An 18824-nucleotide genomic window follows, 5' to 3' on the forward strand; every position below is an offset into this window, starting at 1 on the left:
TCTCTTCTTTCTTTCTTTTTTTTTTTTTTTTTTTTGTAAATTCGCAATCTTTCTTCCCTTCAATCAATCAATCAATCACAAATCTGCGAGAAACATAATTCTTCGATCAATTCTCACGACAATTGATTTTGGATTTGTGTAGGTAACAAAAAGATGCGCTTAACGTCCCTTTGCTTTTCAATAAACTCATTAGAATTTGACTAGTTCTTAAATGCTTAAATTTGTTTGTACTTTGGAGTAATTGATATATGAATTTATGTCTAAGTAATTTATAAATGTAGATTTGATCGACGGACGGTTCCAAACTGTCGTACACTGAATTTATAGTATCTTGAAAAATTTGATTGCAATCGAGAAGAGCACTCAACTGCGACAGTGACGGAAAAGATGTTTTCAAAAGTAAGGATAGGACAAAGGAAGGCACCGTGGTAGTTTCAGATGCTAGTGAAAACTTATTGGGACCATCGTAAAACAAAGATCTGCTCTCCCCTTCTTCGCTATAACTTCCTTCGAATGTGTTCACATCATCGTCGTCCGGATTCACGCTCTTATCATCGGTGCACGTGCACCTTAAATTTTTTTGTTTCGGAAGGCATTTTTTATAACTATCCGAAGAACTCGACGAGTCGTTGTTTTGATTATCTAAAAAATTCGACGGATAATTTTCAAAAACGTCATCATTTTCGTACTCGTCGCTCTCTCCGTACACGTGTAAATAATTTTCCTCGGGAAATTCGTTTATCTTTATTTTTTTACCCATAATCAAAGCCAACGCTTTGGTAAATCCGTGAAATGGATTTTCGTCCTTGCAAAAAGCCAACATGAGAGCCGAATAATTGGCCTGTAATTCATCTACCTGATACATTTTAAACAGTAAATCTTTTATTTTCTCATGCCTTTCAAATAAATGAATATCTCTCTTGTTTTCCTCGAACCAATATTTAATTTTATCGTAGTTTTCGCGAGTTATGAGCTCCGTTCCGCTACAATCGCATTCTCTGAATAATTTTCTCATGTTCAAAACGTCTTCTTCCGTCGGAGGCGGAATTTCGAATCCGTAAATGATGAAATCTTTCCAGTTAACAATTTCCAAATCTAAATAAATTTCATCTAGGATGGTTATTATGTCGTTCGGATCCAAGTTTTTCCACGCTCTCGGAAAACAGTCGCAATTTTTAATTTCCGAATTAAAAGCCCGTAAATCTTCTAATATAAAGAGTAGGGATCGTTTGATGATTTCACCGTTGGGAGCAACGCGACGAAGTTTATCAAAAATGAGATGAAGATGTTCGATTGCAAAACGAAACTCTTGCTGTTTATCGAATTTCACGCTCGGAGGATCCCCACGTTTTGTGAAAAATAATACATTTTGATTGACGAAAAAACAATCTTCCCTTAATTCAAGTTGGGGTTGGACGGGAATTTCTTCTTCGATCGAACACCGAAACACTTTGCAACATTCGGTTATGCTTTGCACTTCTCTCAAATACATATCGTGTACGTCATCTGCTAGAGCTGATAAAGTATTGAGAATCGTCGCTAAAAATTCATTCAAATCGTACATTCCTCTTGCTAAAATAAGTTTCATTCGAAAATTAAATCTCGATAATTCACTGCATAAAGCTGTTTCCCATTCGGCAATAAGGTTTCCGTTGGGTGTAGGTCCGGCATCGCCACCCTTTTTCCCATTTCTAGCATTATTTTTGTCGCTTTTTCTGATATCCGATAAAATCCCCTCCATTATTGCACAGGTTTCATTTTTAGCTGCTGAAACGCTTTCTCGAAAGAAATTATGAAACAGCGTATTTCCGTCACTTGGCAGTGCCAAATTTACAAGGATATCCGAAATGTTTTCCGAGGCTCCCGCCAGAAAATTCACATCCGAATTTTTTTTCTTTTTATCAGGGAAACCTCTCGTTTTGCTCGACCTTTCAAAATTAGTTTTGTTGCTTTGATCCGTATTGGTACGATTCAATTTTTTTACCTCGGTGTTCCTAGGCGTGGCAAATTGACCGGAAGACGATTTGTGAGTCGAAGAGGATACAATTGAATATTTTCGATCTTTCACTTGTAACTTAGAGACAATTACTTTACCGATTATTTTTTCATCTGGAATTTTTTGCTGAAGTGACGTGTAATAATCCGTTAGAATTTGACACGTTTCCAAACATCTATCGACTTCTAGTTGCACGATAGTCAAAAATAAATTAATCAAATTTGCCATTTCGTCGGCTGCCCAACAATCTTGAGCCACTTTCGTGACGTCCTTCAATGACTTGGCTTTACGTTCGTCTGCGAGTCCCATGAGAGCCTCTTCCAATTCGGACACGCGAATGTGAAGTTCGCATTTTATGTCTAAATCCGGTCGCAAATCTTCATCGATATCGTTGAACATTTGTTGAAAATCCCCTAAAACTTTTTGCTTTTCATCCGGTTGCTTCATTACAACTTCCACGGACTTGTGTATGAATCCGCAGTACGATAATAGATTGCAACGTTGAATCCGAAGCCCGAAAAAAACATCTTTTAAATCTTCAATATATATGGCTTCCATATTTTCCCACAGGGTAGCTAAAGCCAATAACAATTCTTCGGGTTGATTACCCGAAACCCATTCCCATTCGGGATCTCCAGGTTTCGCATTATTAGGCACATCCGCGGATTTTTTCCCAGTTGTTTTGAAATCACCACCGTAATTCACATCTTTTAATTCAATTTCAAAATCCGTGTACTCACTTAACGTCGCTTCTTTCTCTTTTAATTTTCTCGATTCTCCAACGGTTTCCTTTTCTTGTTGTTTTACATTTTTCTTTTTCGTCGGATCCCATTTTTCATTCAATTCAAAAATTGTATCACCGAATACTTCAAACGAGGTTTTCGCCATCAACGAATTTTCTTCGAAATTTTTGCAAAGGATTAATTTCCCGATATTTTTAACAGTTTGAAAATTTAACTTTGAATACTCGTGATATCGAAGAATTCGTTGGTTGAAATAAAATTCTTCGATCGGCGTCACGCAGGAAATATCTTCCAAAAAAGTTTTCGGGAGATCGCTTGTTTTTTTCAATTTTATAAAATAATCAAAATACGATTTCGGAGTGGATTCCGGTGTAGGTTCATCCGTATTCGGCTTCGGTACTAATCGAGATTGATTTTTAGCAAATTCCTGGGGAAAACACATGTTCGAAGAACACGATTGCCGATAAGAAAACCCTTCTATTTCTTCTAACGTTTCCTCGAATTCGTCCACGGGAAGAAAACGATATCCGGTTAAAATGTATTCCAAATCGCTGGCTTGCGAGTAAAATTGCGGATAATTTAACAATATCCAACCGTCGTAATCCTCTTGTTTAGAATAAACGTAAGCTGATATTGCTGAAGTGAGAGCGTTGTCGGGTACTGGATCTCCAGCACCTAAAAATTCAAAAACAATTTTCCCTATTTCAGCATTGGGTGAAAGAAGCGGATCGTCATCGGGGATTTTTCTCGGAGTTTGCGTTTCTTTATTTAACAAAATAAAATCTTCATTAAGAATCTCAACGTCATCCTCTTCTTCTTTTTTCAACAATTCCATTTTCTTTTTCATATCTTTATCTTTTTCCAATCCCGGTTTATCTTGAAGCGCTTTTTCCGTTAAATTTTGAAAAGTAATATCTATGTCTCTCACACTCGATAGCTCTTGCTTATACGTCGAAAGCACAAAATTAATTGCATCGTTCACGAGTACAACGAGGATTTTGCAAGGATTCATCAAATCCATCAACATTTTACAACCGTCATCATCCAAATCTTGAATTATGGCTGTCGGTTTCATGGGTTTCAAGGGTGCGTGCACCAATCGATTCAAAACCGGGTATTTTATATTCAAAAGCTTATGAACGACGTATCCCAAAACGAATTGTTGAACTTCCGTCTCCGTACTATCCGGAAGAAGGAGTTCGACCATCCAGGGTCCCAATAATTTCATGTAGTCGACAAAATCAGCTTCGTTTAGTATGTTGTGCTTACATTTTTCCTGGCACCTGACTTGATCGCTGTGACTCGTAATAAATGATGAGTTATCTTTTCCTTCGTCGTTTTTATTATTACCGGACAATTCTAATTCCGCGTCACACAACTCTTCCAAATGATCCAACGAATCGAAAATTGATAAATTTTTATAAAAAAGTTCTTTCCAGTCTTTCATTAATGCTTTGGGCACTTGACAAGTGGTCAACTCTCGTATTTCCACCACTCTCAAAGCGATTTCAATGATGCTTTCAATAATTGAATGAGATTCCATTTTTAAAAATTCTTTTCTCGCTCTCACTTTTTCCTCGTAAACGTTTTTATGCAATTGCAAAAGTCTTTCCTTTTCAAATTTTTCTTCTTCCATGTTTTCTATTTTCTTTTCCATTTTTGTGGCCAATAAATTGTCAAAATCGAAATCCCTTTGTTCCGTTTTTAAATTTTCAATGAGTTTTCTATTTTCGGCTATATTTTTTTTTTTATTTCTCAACTGGTGTAATTTTCCGGCCATTTGTTTTTCGTATTGACTTTGTTTCAACAACGTTTTGCAAACGGTTTTGTCGAAACATTCGTTTTGATTTTTGATTACGTTATTCCATTGGTCTTCCAATACTTTTTCTTGCATGCTTTCTTGAAAATTTTTTGCGTACATTTCACGTTTTTTCTTAGCTTTAATTTTACATAAAACATTTTTGACTTTTTCCGGATTGGGAACGTCCATAGTAATTAATTGTTCTTCGAATACATTTTTTAAATTTATTAATTCCGAATATGTCAAATTAGGACATTTCTGAACGTGTTTTTTTTCAAACGACTCAATCGTTTTTCTTAATTCTTCCGCTTCCAATTGATTTTTGGTAATGACTTGAGAAGAAGTGTGCCTTGATACAATGGGTCTCAATTCTAATTTTTTCCCTCCGAAATTTTTTGAAAATTTTTCTTTTATCTTTTTAATATTTTCTATAACTTCTTTACATTTGGCTTTGTGCCATTCAATCAATTCAGTTTTTTCCGCGCTCAATGACACATTACCCGTCAGAGAATCTCCTAAATTATTTTTTTGAGGTAAATCGGAAACTCTACTTATTTTAAATTTTCCTTTGCAATTATTATCTGAAAATTTCCTTTGTTTTTGTAAGAAAATATAATTTAATCTATCATTTTTTTCTAAATTATTGTAAACGGAATAAAACAATGTAATGGCAGAAGATCCTTCTCCTCCAGCAATCTCTTCTAAAAGTGTATTGTTATGAGAGACACCGATATGTTCCAACCAAGGTTTTAATAAATTTAAATTTCTTAAACATTCATGGTAATTTTTAGTTTCTTTGATTAGTTCCAAAACATGTATTGGTAAAACACCATAGCTATATAATAAACGAGCTAATAAAACACCATCCTTTACATTCTTTCCAAAATTATTGAATGACAAATCGAGGACAATCCCCAAGCGATTTGTTAACCAACTTTGAATAATTTGTGGCATTTTTAAAATTTTTTTAAAATTTAAATTTTATGTATGTATGTATATATAGAGAGACACATATAATTATGTATAATATTTATTTTTCCAGTGGAATCATCTGAAACCTTGGAGAAAAAAAAGGTTTGAGGTTAGAGGAAGGGAAATACTTTCGAATCGAAATAAGGTTTAAAGGTTTACACATTTTTAAGAATTTCATTGTAATGTTCTCATCAATTAAAACAATATTATATCATTTAAAATTAATTTTTTTTAATTTAAGTCATTAAATTTTTTTAAAAATATTCAAAATAAAAATTTTTGTAAATAATAAGATTATTTAATTAACTCATTAAAATGATTTCTTTATTTTTGGAAAAAAAAATCATGTTTAAAATTTGTACTAATATTTAAGCATTTAACTAATTAGTTTGGTTATGTTTTACATTTCAACTATATTTTTAAATTAATGATTGTGATTTTGTGAATTTTTTTTTTTTTTTTTTTAATGTATGAATGAATGTACAAGTTAACCGATGAAAAGAAACTAAAATTTTTCTAGTTTAACTTAACTCAAAGGGTTTTGTAATTTTTAATTGTTTTAATAATTATTCAAGTCAAAAATCAAATTCACTAATTTAAAAACTTATAGTAAAGAAAAAAAATTTGTAATAAAAGAAATTATTATTTCATAAGTAACTTACATTGCAGATTTTTCAAAAAATCTAAGGCAACGGCTATTGATCAATCTTCATCGAAGTTTAAACTTGGTGATCTCACAATACAAAAAAAAAAAACAAAAAAACGAAAAAAATGGTGATGTAGTTTTAAAACATGATATTAGTTTTAATTGTGTTTCACTTTGTTATTACTAAATATATATATATCGAAGAACTGAGCCCAAATTTATTCCTTCAATATTTAGAATTTATTAACTGCATTTTTACAAGTAACATAACCGATATATATATGTATTGTCACCGCTTTCTATAACTGTAAACAAAAAAGAAAATGAAACCTTGCGCGGTTCGATTTCAAAGTGGAACTAGAAATTACGAAATCATAGATAAATAAGATAGATGTTATTGTTTTGTTTTGTTAAGGTAAAATTTTTTTATTTTAATTTTATATAACATTTTTTATTAAAAAAAAAAAAACATTTGAATTGATCAAAAATTATTTATCGATCAGAAAAATGAAAAAAAAAAAATTATAAATAAAAACTATATTAAGTTACAATAGATAATAAATTTTGATTTACAAAATCATTTTATTAACTAGACAGATGTTGTCATTTGTTCTATTACTTGTACACTTTTTGGAGTTCTGTAGTAGTATTCATATCTTGCCAGGCCTTCTGGTACGCTTTTGCACGTTCTAAGTGTTCGTCGTCCCGGAAAACCGCCAGGTCTCAAATAATCATAATGCATTAAATAAGGTATTCTTTCTTCAGAAACGTACCCCATGAGAGATGGATCAGGTATGTCGAGTGTGGTCGCAAATGAAACACTTTTAGGCAGATGAGTTTGCATGGTTAAATGCCTTGGTGAAATCGAGGGGCAAATGCAAATGCTTCCTCTAGGATTATTATTTGTATGTGTTGGCAGTGGCAAAGGTGATAACTCTTCATCTCTCGGAGGAACTTCGACAAAATACAAAAGCACAGCTCCTAATATAGCAGAAAAAAATGATAAATAATAACCTGCTTTCGGATGACTTTGATTGATATAACCTGTAAAAAAAAAAAAAAAAAAAATGTGTACCACACAAAAAGTGCATATTCAAATACTAAAGTTTATAAAATTGCAAAGTTATTTTTTAATAGGGGATTTCTACTGGTAAAGCATTCGAAGAATTTTTATATATAAAATAAATTTTAAAAAGAAGTGTCGAATAAAATAATTTAACATAAAAAACTAACCGGTTATAGGAACCCCGATTAAAACTGGAATGGCTTCTGCCCCTTGTACAAATCCCCAAGCTCTTGTGAAATGTCTAGCTCTCACTCTTTCCATTGTAAACATTTTCAAAGAGTAGAAAAATCCTCCAAGACATATACCATAAATCCACACAAACAAAGCATAGCCGTGATATCCTTGAACTGTGCCGAGTGCCAATAAAGAAATGCTTATACCTACCATTGCAACCTGACACAAATATTGTCTCGACACAAGGCAATTTTCACTTGGCCGTAGAACGATGAGTCCGAACCCTATGCAACCTAGGGCCGTGGCAAATCCCAAAAATGTTTCGAGCAAAACCAAAGTGTTATGTTCCAAACCTTCTTTATATCCTTGCAATGCCTGTAATAAATAAATTAATAATAATATGATGACGAAATGTTTTTTTTTAATGGCCGCAAAATAAAAAACGACTTACCAAGTAAAATACCGGAGTGTAAACACCAAAAGCTGCCGTACCTGATGATAATAATAATATCTGTACCGTTCGTATTCTCAACGGGGAAAAATCTAATAGAGGAGGTTTTTCAACTTTCCTATGACCTTTTTTTTCTTTGATTTTTTTCTTTTGATTTTTCAAATGTAAAATTGCTCTTCTTTGCGGATGATATAAAGATGCCGACCTGTATAAAATCCCGAGGAAAAACGTTAGGGAAAGTATTGCAGTAACTGCTTGAAGACCCAAACGCCAACCTAATTTCCTTCAAAAAAAAATTACAACAAGTTGGTGGGAAAACTCTCCGATTTGAAAATGATAAAAATTTTTCCAGAAATTTCTTATACCCGACAGCTTCCTTGTAAAAAACGGAAATTAATGTGATACCGATGCCAGCACCGGCTTGCGATACCATTTCGACAAATTCTCTCCTCCTTTTAAAATAATGACCCAACATTAAACTCGATGTTTCTCTCACCAAACTCACGCCTATGCCCATGACTATACCATAGCTAAAAAACAAATTTAATATTAAAAGTCTCATCGTTCTATCCGATAAATTTTTACGTAAAAGGTTCGATACCTGAGCATTATTTGATGTAGTTGATGTGCAAAAGATGTAAATAAACATCCCAGCGCCATTATCAGACCACCGAGTATGGCAGTGAGCCTCGTAGATTTTCTTTTACAAATAGCCACGACGATGGGTGTGGAAAAAAGTGATACGGCCAAACAAAGAGGACCGATCCAAGCTAAAAGAGAGAGAGAGAGAGAGAGAAAGATAAAAATTAATCCTTACAAAAAAATTAGACTAATTAACTGTCGCAATTAAATTTTTAAAAACTTTTTTATGTACATAACTATATATTTATTTAAAATTTATTTTAAAAAAAAGGTTTTCTTGAATATCATTTTTTAATAAAATTTAAACATAATAATTTTTAATGAAATTTCTCTCTCTCTCTCTCTCTCTCGCTCTCTTTGGATATAACAAGAAAAAAAAATTTTCTTTCTTTCTTTATTAACTTAGTCAAAAGGAATTCAATATTCATGAAACGCATTCACGATGTAATAATATAATATTAATAATAATAATAATAATTTAAATTATAATTGAATATAACGTAAAAAAACGTAAAAAAAAAAAAAAATTTAAGATGATACGAAAGAGATAAAAAACCCAGCATCCCATTTTCAATGATTGTTTTATTATTTAGAGAAACGTGTGCAACATCGACACACATGTATGTATACGAATAAAAAATTTTTATTAATTAACATTTGAAAAAATTAATCGTGGAAGAAGAAAAATTAAATTTGAAACATTTGGAGTGTATACACGTGTGTGATAAAATGTAATAATGACGTCACTAGTAACATTTGTGCCTCTCTCTCTCTCTCTCTCTCTCTCTCTCTCTCTCTCTCGCTCACCTGAAATATTGTCTTTAATATATGTATATTATATATTCAGTAAATTAAATATTTAATTAAATCAATTCACGGCAGAAATTGTTTAATTAACACAATTCTTTTTTTTTTTTTTTGGCGGTAAATTAATTTTAATTAAATTTTTATTTTATTTCTTAAATTTTAAAAAATTAAAATTTTCTTCATCCCACCCCGGGAAAAACGCACGCGTGTGTGTGTAAAAAAAAGGGAATTGAAAAATTTTCCAACCTGTATCCATGACTGTGTGATTTCCGATGTGGTGTAAAGTGTGAAGGTACAACAACCCGTAGGATAATTGGAGTCCCGTCGTGAATAAATGCACAATGAATCCCGCTCCGCAAATTATCCATCCCCATCCTCCTTCGGGATAATAATGTTGTCTTATGGCAGTGATATCGACGTCACGTCGTCTCAAAGCGGGAACGTTTCGATGCAAACTGTGAAAATCTCTATCTAATATCACGGGACAACTATCGTCGTCTTCTGCTTGCAACTGTTGAAGTCTCGGATTTCTGCAAATCTCTGTTTAACAAAATAATAATAATAATAATAATGATAATATTACTAATACAGTTTTTTTTTTTTTTTTGTTCATAAAATTTATTTCTTCCGGGGTTAATAATGAAACTGTTCGAAAAGAAATTTTTTTTTCTTTAATTTAATTTTAACTTGAATTTCCCCCCCCTTCTCGGGGGGAAGGGGGCTGGGGGAGGTGAAGGGTTGAAGAGAGAGGAGAAGGAGAAGGGGGTAAAAGGAGGGGATTTCTTTTTGAGGTTTTTGTGATTAACATGCCCGGTGCGTTAACTTAATTAATAAAATATTCAACCAATTTTTTTTTTCTTTTCTTTTCTTTCTATTTTTTTCCAAAAAAAAAAAAAAAAAAACTTAAGAACTTAATTTTTAAGTTAAGTTAAGTAAAGTAAAGTAAACTCAAAAGTTTTTTTTTTTTTTTTAAGTTTAAAAAGGTGGATATAAAATTAAATTTTTAAAAAAAAAAAAAATTTTTTTTTTTTTTTTTTCCCTTTTTATTGGTTTTTTTTTTTTTTTTTTTTTTTTTTAATTTTAATTTTTCGGTTGAAAATGTATACAAAAAACAAAAAATTTATTTTTTAATTATTTTTGTTTTTGTCCTCAATTTAAATTTTAAATGAAAAAAAAACCCCCGGGAGGAGGGGGAGGGGGTGAGTGAGAAAAAATGTTTTCCCCTTGTTCATTTACTCAAAAAATTTTTTATTTGTTTAAATTCATAACGAACCAAATAATTAAAAAAATCAAATATTTACCGAATTAAAATTACTTTTTTACGTTTCGACAACAACAACAACAACAACTACAGCAGCAGCAGCAATAACAACAACAACAACAACCAAAATATTATCATTATAATTTTATAAATTTTTATGTAATAACAAAGTCAAAAGAAAAAAAAACTCAAAAAAAATCTTTTAAATGTGGTTGATGGTTAAAATGCTGTCGTTTTTTTTTTTTTTAAATTTCCTGTTTGTCAGTTTTTTTTTCTTTTTCTTCTTTTTTTACGCGCGTAAAAAGACGACAAGAATAAAAACTACGCGTACACAAAAAAAAAAAAAAAAAAAAAACTTATTTTGTATTTTACCAATAACGGAAGAACAGATGATAATAATCTTTATTTAACCGTTTTACCTTGTATTTTATTCCTCAGGTGCGTGTATAACGGGATAACATTATTCTTTTTATCAAAAAGAGAGAGAGAGAGAGAGAGAGTGATATCCGAGTACAAAGACCCCCGTGAAAATAATTTTTCATTTCCTTTAGGCGATAATAATTGAATTTTGAAAAGTTGCTCGTACTAAAATCAAAGAATTAATTGACCCCTACTACTATTATTATTATCATTATCATTATCATTATTATCATTTGGACGATGGTAATTGAATGTAACAATTTGCAGAAATTCACACACAGAGAGAGGGGGGGAGAGAGGGAGAGGAGGAAAGACATAAATACGAGATGCTTGCCAAAAACGTTGGGTGAAGTTTAAAAAAAATTTTTATGTTTGTCTTTTCCTTTCCCCCCCCCCCGAAAACGACAACAAAAACAACAACAACAAAAATGTTTAAAATGTAACAAAATGAAAAGGAGCAAAACAATTTTCATACCTTAAAAACACAGACGAAAACAATTTCGAAATTGTAAATTCCCCGTAATTATACAACTTACAAACGTGAAACAAACGGGAAAATTTATTTATTATTATCCGACATAAAAATTATTACCAACGTTTGTTGCTTGTCGGTAATTTTTTTTTATATCACGTGACCTATATACATATATGCGGGGATCTAGTGATGATAATAAAAAAAAATTTTTTTTTTTTTTTTTTTCAAACCCGTATCATTTTGGATTAATTAAGGGAGTTAAAATAAAATTAATATGAAAATTAATGTTTAGCTTACCCGTTTCGTTTAATCTCGCAAAATCATTTTTTAATCCGATACTAATCCGCATATAAATTTTTTTTTTTTTTTTTTTTTTATTGGATCAAACTCTTTTTACAAAAATTCTAGAATAAACAGAAAATTGTTTTACGTGACACCCACACGTCTCAATATCGAATAGATAATTTCCCTCTGGAGAATCGTAAAATTAAAAAAAAAAACGCTTATAATAATAATAATAATGTTTTTTTTTCCGAGGAATGATTTTTTAACCGACAGCATTCTATCGATTGTGTGCGTGCGTGCGTGTGTGTGTGTGATAAACATGAGAAATCATCAAATCAATTGTTTTATTATTTTTCCAGTTAAATTTATTATCAATTCCCGTGACGTAATTACATCATCATCATCATCATTATCGTTATTATTACATAAAATTTTCACAAAACGTAAAATTTTCACACTCGTTATTTTCTCGCGAAAAAAATATGCAAAATTTATTTTTATTTATTTATTTATTTTCGTTTTGGATTTTATTCATTTATTTATTTATTTTTTCTTCGTGGGACGTCATAACGGAAACGTATTAGTAATTTTAAAAAAGAAAAACTTTTCGTCGTCGGTCAAAGTTTTGTCAAACTGTCGTCAAAAAAAAAAAAAAAAAAATTATTTTTTATTTTTTATTATTTTTTTTCTCCGGAAAAAAAAAAGAAAAGGAAGCAGTAGAAAAAAAATTAAAAAATTCAAAATGGCGGTTGTGGCGCGGTGGTGGTGGTGGAAAAAACTTCTTAACAAATAAACAAGGTAAATGAACTTTTGCCACCGTTATTTGTTAATGAATGAATGAATGAATGAATTGTTTTAATTATCGAAAACAAATTTATTTAAAAAAAAAAAAAAAAAGAAAGAAAAAAATTTAGCGGATCTGTTTTAAACAACCGCCATTTTGTTTTTCGGATTCGTGCAAATGATAAAAATAAACATTCAATGTTTTAAAAAAAAAAAAAATGAATGCTGCAGTGGAAAAATTTTTAATTTTTTATGAGGATGACGTAATAATTACCGGATAGTTCCGAGTAACTTCCGGTTTATCATTTTTTTTATTCCGCCATTTTTTTAAAAATCGATTCCCTGACGATTTCTTTTTTTTTCATTTATGTACATAATACATAATTTATTTTATATTTTTAATAATTATTACATAATTAGTTATTTATTAATCTTAAACTATTATTATTATTATTATTTTATCACGTAATAAATAAATAAATAAATAATGTTCGAAAACGAAAATGAAAAAGAAAAATAAAAAAAATATAAAAAAATAAATTGAACGTTTTTCCCACTTTGTAAAAATAACAAAACCCATTCATTTTATATTACTACAAAGTATATCAATCTCATTCATTTATTTATTTATAAGGATCCATTTTGTTTAAACAATAATAATAATAATAATAATCGAACGTTTTTGTTATTTGAAACAACGGATTTATTTTTACATAAACGTGTGTAAAAAAAAAAATTACAATAAAATTTATTTAAAATAGAAAAAAATAAGTAAAATAGAAAATTTTATTTATTTCGAAAAAGAAAAAAAAAAATTGGCTAAGAAAAACGGTTTTTTTTTTTTTTTTGAAAAATAAAAGTTGACCCACATAACAATTTATTTACTTATTTTTTTTTTTTTAATGTTAAGAAACTGTCAAAACCGGAATTTTACGCCGTCGTTAAATCTCAAACTAAAATTTTCCATTTAAAAATAAGTAAAAAAAAAAAGAAAAAAGAAAAAGAAAATGTTAAAAAAAAATTACGGGGGGAATGAATGGAGAGGGTGGCGTGGGCGGTGGCGGTGGTGGAGGAGGAATGAGGAAATGGGGAAAATGAGGAGGAGGAAAAAAGGAAAATAAATTTTATTTCTTATTTATTTATTTTGTAAGAATTACAACAACAACAACGACAACTACTATTACTACTATTATTACTTTAAAACATTCCACGATTTTTATTTTTATTTTTTCGTACGATTTGTAAATTTAACCTTTGACCTTTCCTTTGTTAAACATGTACGAGAGAGGAAATATTTAACGGTGGTTTTTTGCGAGAAAAAAAAATTTTCGTAAAAAATACATGAGACCGAAAAAAAAAAAAAAAAAAAATTATGCGACGCTATGAATTTGTTAAGAGTTAAATAAAACAAGCGACGACAAACGACAAACGACAAACGTCACACACACGTAGTCTGATTAAAATTTTATAAAATTTTTCTTCTTTTTTTTTTTTTTTTTTTTTTTTTATTGTAAATCGTTTTTCGAGTTAACTACATTTTTTTTTTTAAACAAAAACTTATTCTTTTTATTTTTCCGCCCTGTTATTCCGTTATTTATTATCATTATTATTATTATTATTAAATTTAAAAAAATGCCAAGGAATTATATTAATTTAATTACATAAATAAAAAAAAACGTGGCGGGGGGTGGTGAAGGAAAATTTTTTTTTTTTAGTTGTCTTTTTAATGCTTTTTTCGTGTCTTTTAATTTTTTTTTTTTTCGTCCTTCATTTTCTTGCGAATTTCGTATTTATAATTTTTTTTTTACGGTAAAAATTACGACGTTATTAAGAATAATAATAATAATAATAATTTTTTACAGGTTATAATAATAATAAACGAAATGTGACGTCAACAACGAAGAGATGGCGAGGGGAGGCGATTATTAAAAAATTCGTTTTACGCGTTTTGAAATTAATAATTTTTTTTTTTTTTAAATTATTATTTATCTGTTTGTTTGTTTGTTTGTTTGTTGGTTTTTGATTAATAAATATTTTTTATAAAAAATAATTTTACCGTAAATGATAAAAAAAAAAAAAAGAAAAATCATTGGAAAGGAAAAGAAAAATAATTTAACGTGGTGAAGGAGGAAAAAGGGAGGGAGAGTGGGAGGATTCCGATTGCGGTTAAGCATTTACTACGAATTTCGAACCGAATAAAAATAATTTTTCTTATTTTTTTTGTTTTCTTCTGCTTTCGTGCCAAAAAAAAAACAAAATAATAATAATAATAATTTTCAACGTTTAATTTATCGATCAGTTATTAAACTTTTTAAATAATAATAATAATAATAATAATAATAATAATAATAATAATAATAATAATAATAATAATAATAATAATTTTTCGTCATCGTTATTAAATATTTACAAAATAAAAATAAAAAAAAAAATTTTATAAAGAAAATAAAAAATCGCTGCTCCCAATAAATCCGCCCCCCGTCCCTCTCCGAATTAAACAACGTAAACAAACTTTTTTTTAAATCATCATCATTATCATTATTATTATTACTATTTAAATTTATTTACCAAAAAAAAAAAAAAAAAAACGAAAAACGCGATTAAAAATGATGTCGATTTTTAAGATCGGAGATAGTATTGAATTTTATTCGAAGACGTGTCACTAGAATCTCTCAATCGGAAGTATGAAAAGACGTTTAAAGTGGGTAGAGAACGTTTGTAAAGAAAAAGTAAAAAAAACACGTCTAAAAAGAACGTTTGTAAATGAAGGAAAAAATAGATGGATATAAAAAATTTTTACATGTGACTTCGCCCGTTTTTAAAAATTTCCTAAAAGTAAAAACTAAAATGACGTCGACGGTGACGTCGACGGTGACAACGACGACGACAACTTGTCTTAAAATGTGGCAAAAAAAAATCCATTTGACACGACAATTATGGGCATTAAAACCAATCGTGACACCAACCAACTACAACAACACCCAAATCACCGGTTTTTAATAATAATTCATCCGTCTCATGAATTCCTTTCTCTCTCTCTCTCTTCCTCCCTCTCCCTCTCCCCCTCTCTCTTTCTCTCCCTTTCCTTCTCTCTTTCTCTCACTCACTCAAATACCTGCCTAATTGCACTGAATACTTATTTGGAACGTTATAATATTACATTTGTCGTAACATTTCAAAAAAAAAATCCGTTAAAATTCATTGAACCGTTTTTTTTTTTTTTTTTTTTTTTTAAACATCCGCCATCTTTGTAAAAAATAATAATAATAATTTTCTCTTAAAATTTTTTTTTTTTTTCCACTTGATTATTTCATTTAATTACCGTAAAAATAATAATAATAGATAAATTTCGATTGTTTTGAATGAATCAGTAATAACGACGACGACGACGCCATTTTGAATTCGAAAACGTATTCATTTAATAATTAATTAATTAATTGTATTTATTTTTAGAAATATTTCGTTAAAAAAAAAAAAAAAATTTTTTTTTCGTTTAACGGTTATGGAAATAAGTTTTTATGTAAAAACGTTTTTCTTTTCCATTTTTTCCATTTTTTTTCCATTTCTTTTCCATTTTTTTCCATAATTCGATACATTAAAGCAAAACAAAACAATCATTGTAATGACCGTTTGGGGGAAAAGAAAAAAAAAAAAAACATGCGATACCACTACTACTCGTTAGATTGGGGGGGACGGGAGGGGATATTGAATTCCCCGCAGAGTTCAAAGTTTTTTTTTTTTTTTAATGGGAAGTTTACAAATCCCGGGGGCCCCGTTGTGTGGGCCCGTGCGTGTGCGTGTGTGTGCCCGTGTTTAAATCCTGCGGTTACCACCAATGAAATTTTGATTTTGTTTTTTTGTTTTGTTTTCCGTTCGAATTTCGATTCGGAAAATATTACACTTATATCCGGTTTGTTAAAATTTTTTTTTTATTTAACTTTTCCTTTTTTTTAAACGGATTATTATCATTATTTTTTATTTAAATAATTATTATTAATAATTTATTATCCTTAAATTTGAATTATTCAAAAAAATTCGAATCGTAAAAATTAATATGGCGGCTTTTCCTGTTTTTTTTTCTTTTCATATTTTTTTCCATTCATAAAAAATTTATTAGCGCTCGCATCAATTAAACATGATAATAATAATAATAATAATAATTGTGTGACAAGGTTTAATTACAAGACCCTTAACTAACGAACAAAAAAAAGGTTTAAATTAGATTTAGGGAGAGGTTATCCTTTTTTTTTTTTTAACCGAAAATTTTTTTTTCGACATGACGAAAATCTTGTTTCACATTTTTTTTTTTTTTTTTTTTTTTTTTTAATAAGATTGGGGGTGAGAAGGAGGGCGAGGGGGGAGAGGAGGGGATTTATTAGAGAACGTTCATTTAAATAAAAACAATTTAAAGGAAACCAATTTAAATATTGCACGGCAAATGTCAAAAAAGGATTAAAGAAACACTTTTCATAATAATAATAATAATAATGATAATTATTTAAATTTATTCAAAACTATTCAACGATGCGCAAATGCTTTGCCTAAAAAAAAAAAAAAAATTTTCATTCGTTTCCGTTTCCTCTCTTCCTCCCTATCTCTCTCTCTCTCTCTCTCTCTCTCTTCCGAACGGTTTTTTTTTTTTTTTGGAAAAATTAAAAACAAAAAAAAAAAAATTTTTTTTTTATTGCTTCTGCTGCTGTCCCTTTCCCCATTGGAAATTTCCTTTGATCTTTTCAAATTGAATTCAATATAATCGGCCTTTGATTTTTTCTATTTCGATTTTCCTTTTTGTTCTCTCTCTCTCTCACTCACTCACTCAACCCCCTCCTCTCTCTCTCTCTTTCTCTCTTTTCGATTTGAAAATCAATTAAAAAATGAAAAAAATGAAAAAACAAAAAAAACAAAACCGCACGAAATAAAAAATTATTATTATTATTATTATTTTATTTGACTTATTTATTCATTGTCGATGACGGTGATTATCATTATCATTATTATCATTATTTAATAAATTTATGTATTCTGATATTTATTAATTAATAAAATTATTTGAATTTTATTTAAAAACCGCGAAATATTCAAAACCGAAAAAAAAAAAAATTTTTTTTTTTGTTCATTAAAATGAACATCACGACCCGAAACCAAAAATCCCATTTGTTAAGTATTACGGTCAACTAAATATTATTAATAATAATAATACTAATGATGATGATAATGATGATAAATATTTTAATGAAAAAATTTTAATTAAATAAATATTATTCAAATTACTAATATAAGTAAAATCGATTTCGAATGATGAAACCGCCTTTTTCTCTCTCTCTCTCTCTCGCCATATTTAAAAAATTATTATTATTATTATTATTATTTATAAACAATTAATTATAAACCACGAGAAAAAAAAAAAAAATTTTTTTCGCCGACTTTTTAACGATGAAATCCCCGAAGGATAAAAACGAACAATTCAACCAATGACGGTTTCGGAGAATAAAATATTCTTATAAAAAAGCTAATCGTATCCGTAAGGTAAACGTGAGTAAAACAATCAATATATAAATAAAAAAACGGGGAAAAAAAATACAAAATAAAAACATTTTTTTTTTTTACAACGTCTGTAACTCAAGATGGATGATGGATGAAGAATAAATTAACTTGAATTTTTTTTTTTTTTTTTTTATGGCTTAATGTCACATCATACTTTAATTGAGGATCATGTCTTTTCCCTTTCCCCCCCCCTCCCCAGTTCGAACTAATTTATCAACAACATACAATTCTCTCTCTCTATCTCTATTCATAAAAAAAAAAGTTATGATTCGGACACGACGAATATAAATATATATTTTTTTTAATATAAAAATCCGTCGGGAAAAAAGTTTTTCTTCACTCCCCACCCCTTTTTGAAAATGAAAATAATAATAATAATAATATTAAGTTTTTATCCGAAAAAATAAAAGTAAAACTTTCTTCTGCTTCTTTTGATTTCTTTTTCTAAATGAAAAGTTTTTTTTTTTTTTTTTTAATATTTTAATAATATATATAATCTTATTGAATTTTTTTTTCTACTTCCAAAAAAAAAAAAAAAAAAACATAAAAAAATTCCAAAAGCAGCAAAAGCTGGAACGGTAGCCATTATAATTTAATTTGTTTTTGTAATTACGAAAGTTGGTAATACTGCGGTGAGGTATCGTCGTCGCTTACACGATTTTAATTGCAAGTACTGGAACGAACTGGAAAATGATTGTTTGTAACAAACGTCTTAAACATTTTTTTTTTTTTGTCTCGATTATGTCAAAATGAAATTT

At 29.3% G+C, this 18824-nt stretch overlaps 2 protein-coding genes across 2 annotated transcripts; both read right to left on the bottom strand.

The window, feature by feature from the left end:
- Window positions 1-106: 106 nt before the first annotated feature.
- Window positions 107-5494, bottom strand: Phum_PHUM496580 (uncharacterized protein; the record flags this gene model as incomplete). Its single annotated transcript, XM_002430683.1, has 1 exon — window positions 107-5494. One exon carries the CDS (start codon window positions 5492-5494, stop codon window positions 107-109), a length of 5388 nt encoding a protein of 1795 aa, XP_002430728.1.
- A 1253-nt stretch (window positions 5495-6747) lies between these two features.
- Phum_PHUM496590 (monocarboxylate transporter, putative) lies at window positions 6748-11803 on the bottom strand (the record flags this gene model as incomplete). Its single annotated transcript, XM_002430684.1, has 7 exons — window positions 6748-7202; window positions 7392-7773; window positions 7850-8132; window positions 8215-8379; window positions 8451-8619; window positions 9545-9838; window positions 11752-11803. 7 exons carry the CDS (start codon window positions 11801-11803, stop codon window positions 6748-6750), a joined length of 1800 nt encoding a protein of 599 aa, XP_002430729.1.
- Window positions 11804-18824: the final 7021 nt, after the last annotated feature.

The sequence above is a fragment of the Pediculus humanus genome, genomic scaffold (genome assembly GCF_000006295.1).
Source record: "Pediculus humanus corporis 1103172108265 genomic scaffold, whole genome shotgun sequence".
Lineage (NCBI taxonomy): Eukaryota > Metazoa > Arthropoda > Insecta > Psocodea > Pediculidae > Pediculus > Pediculus humanus.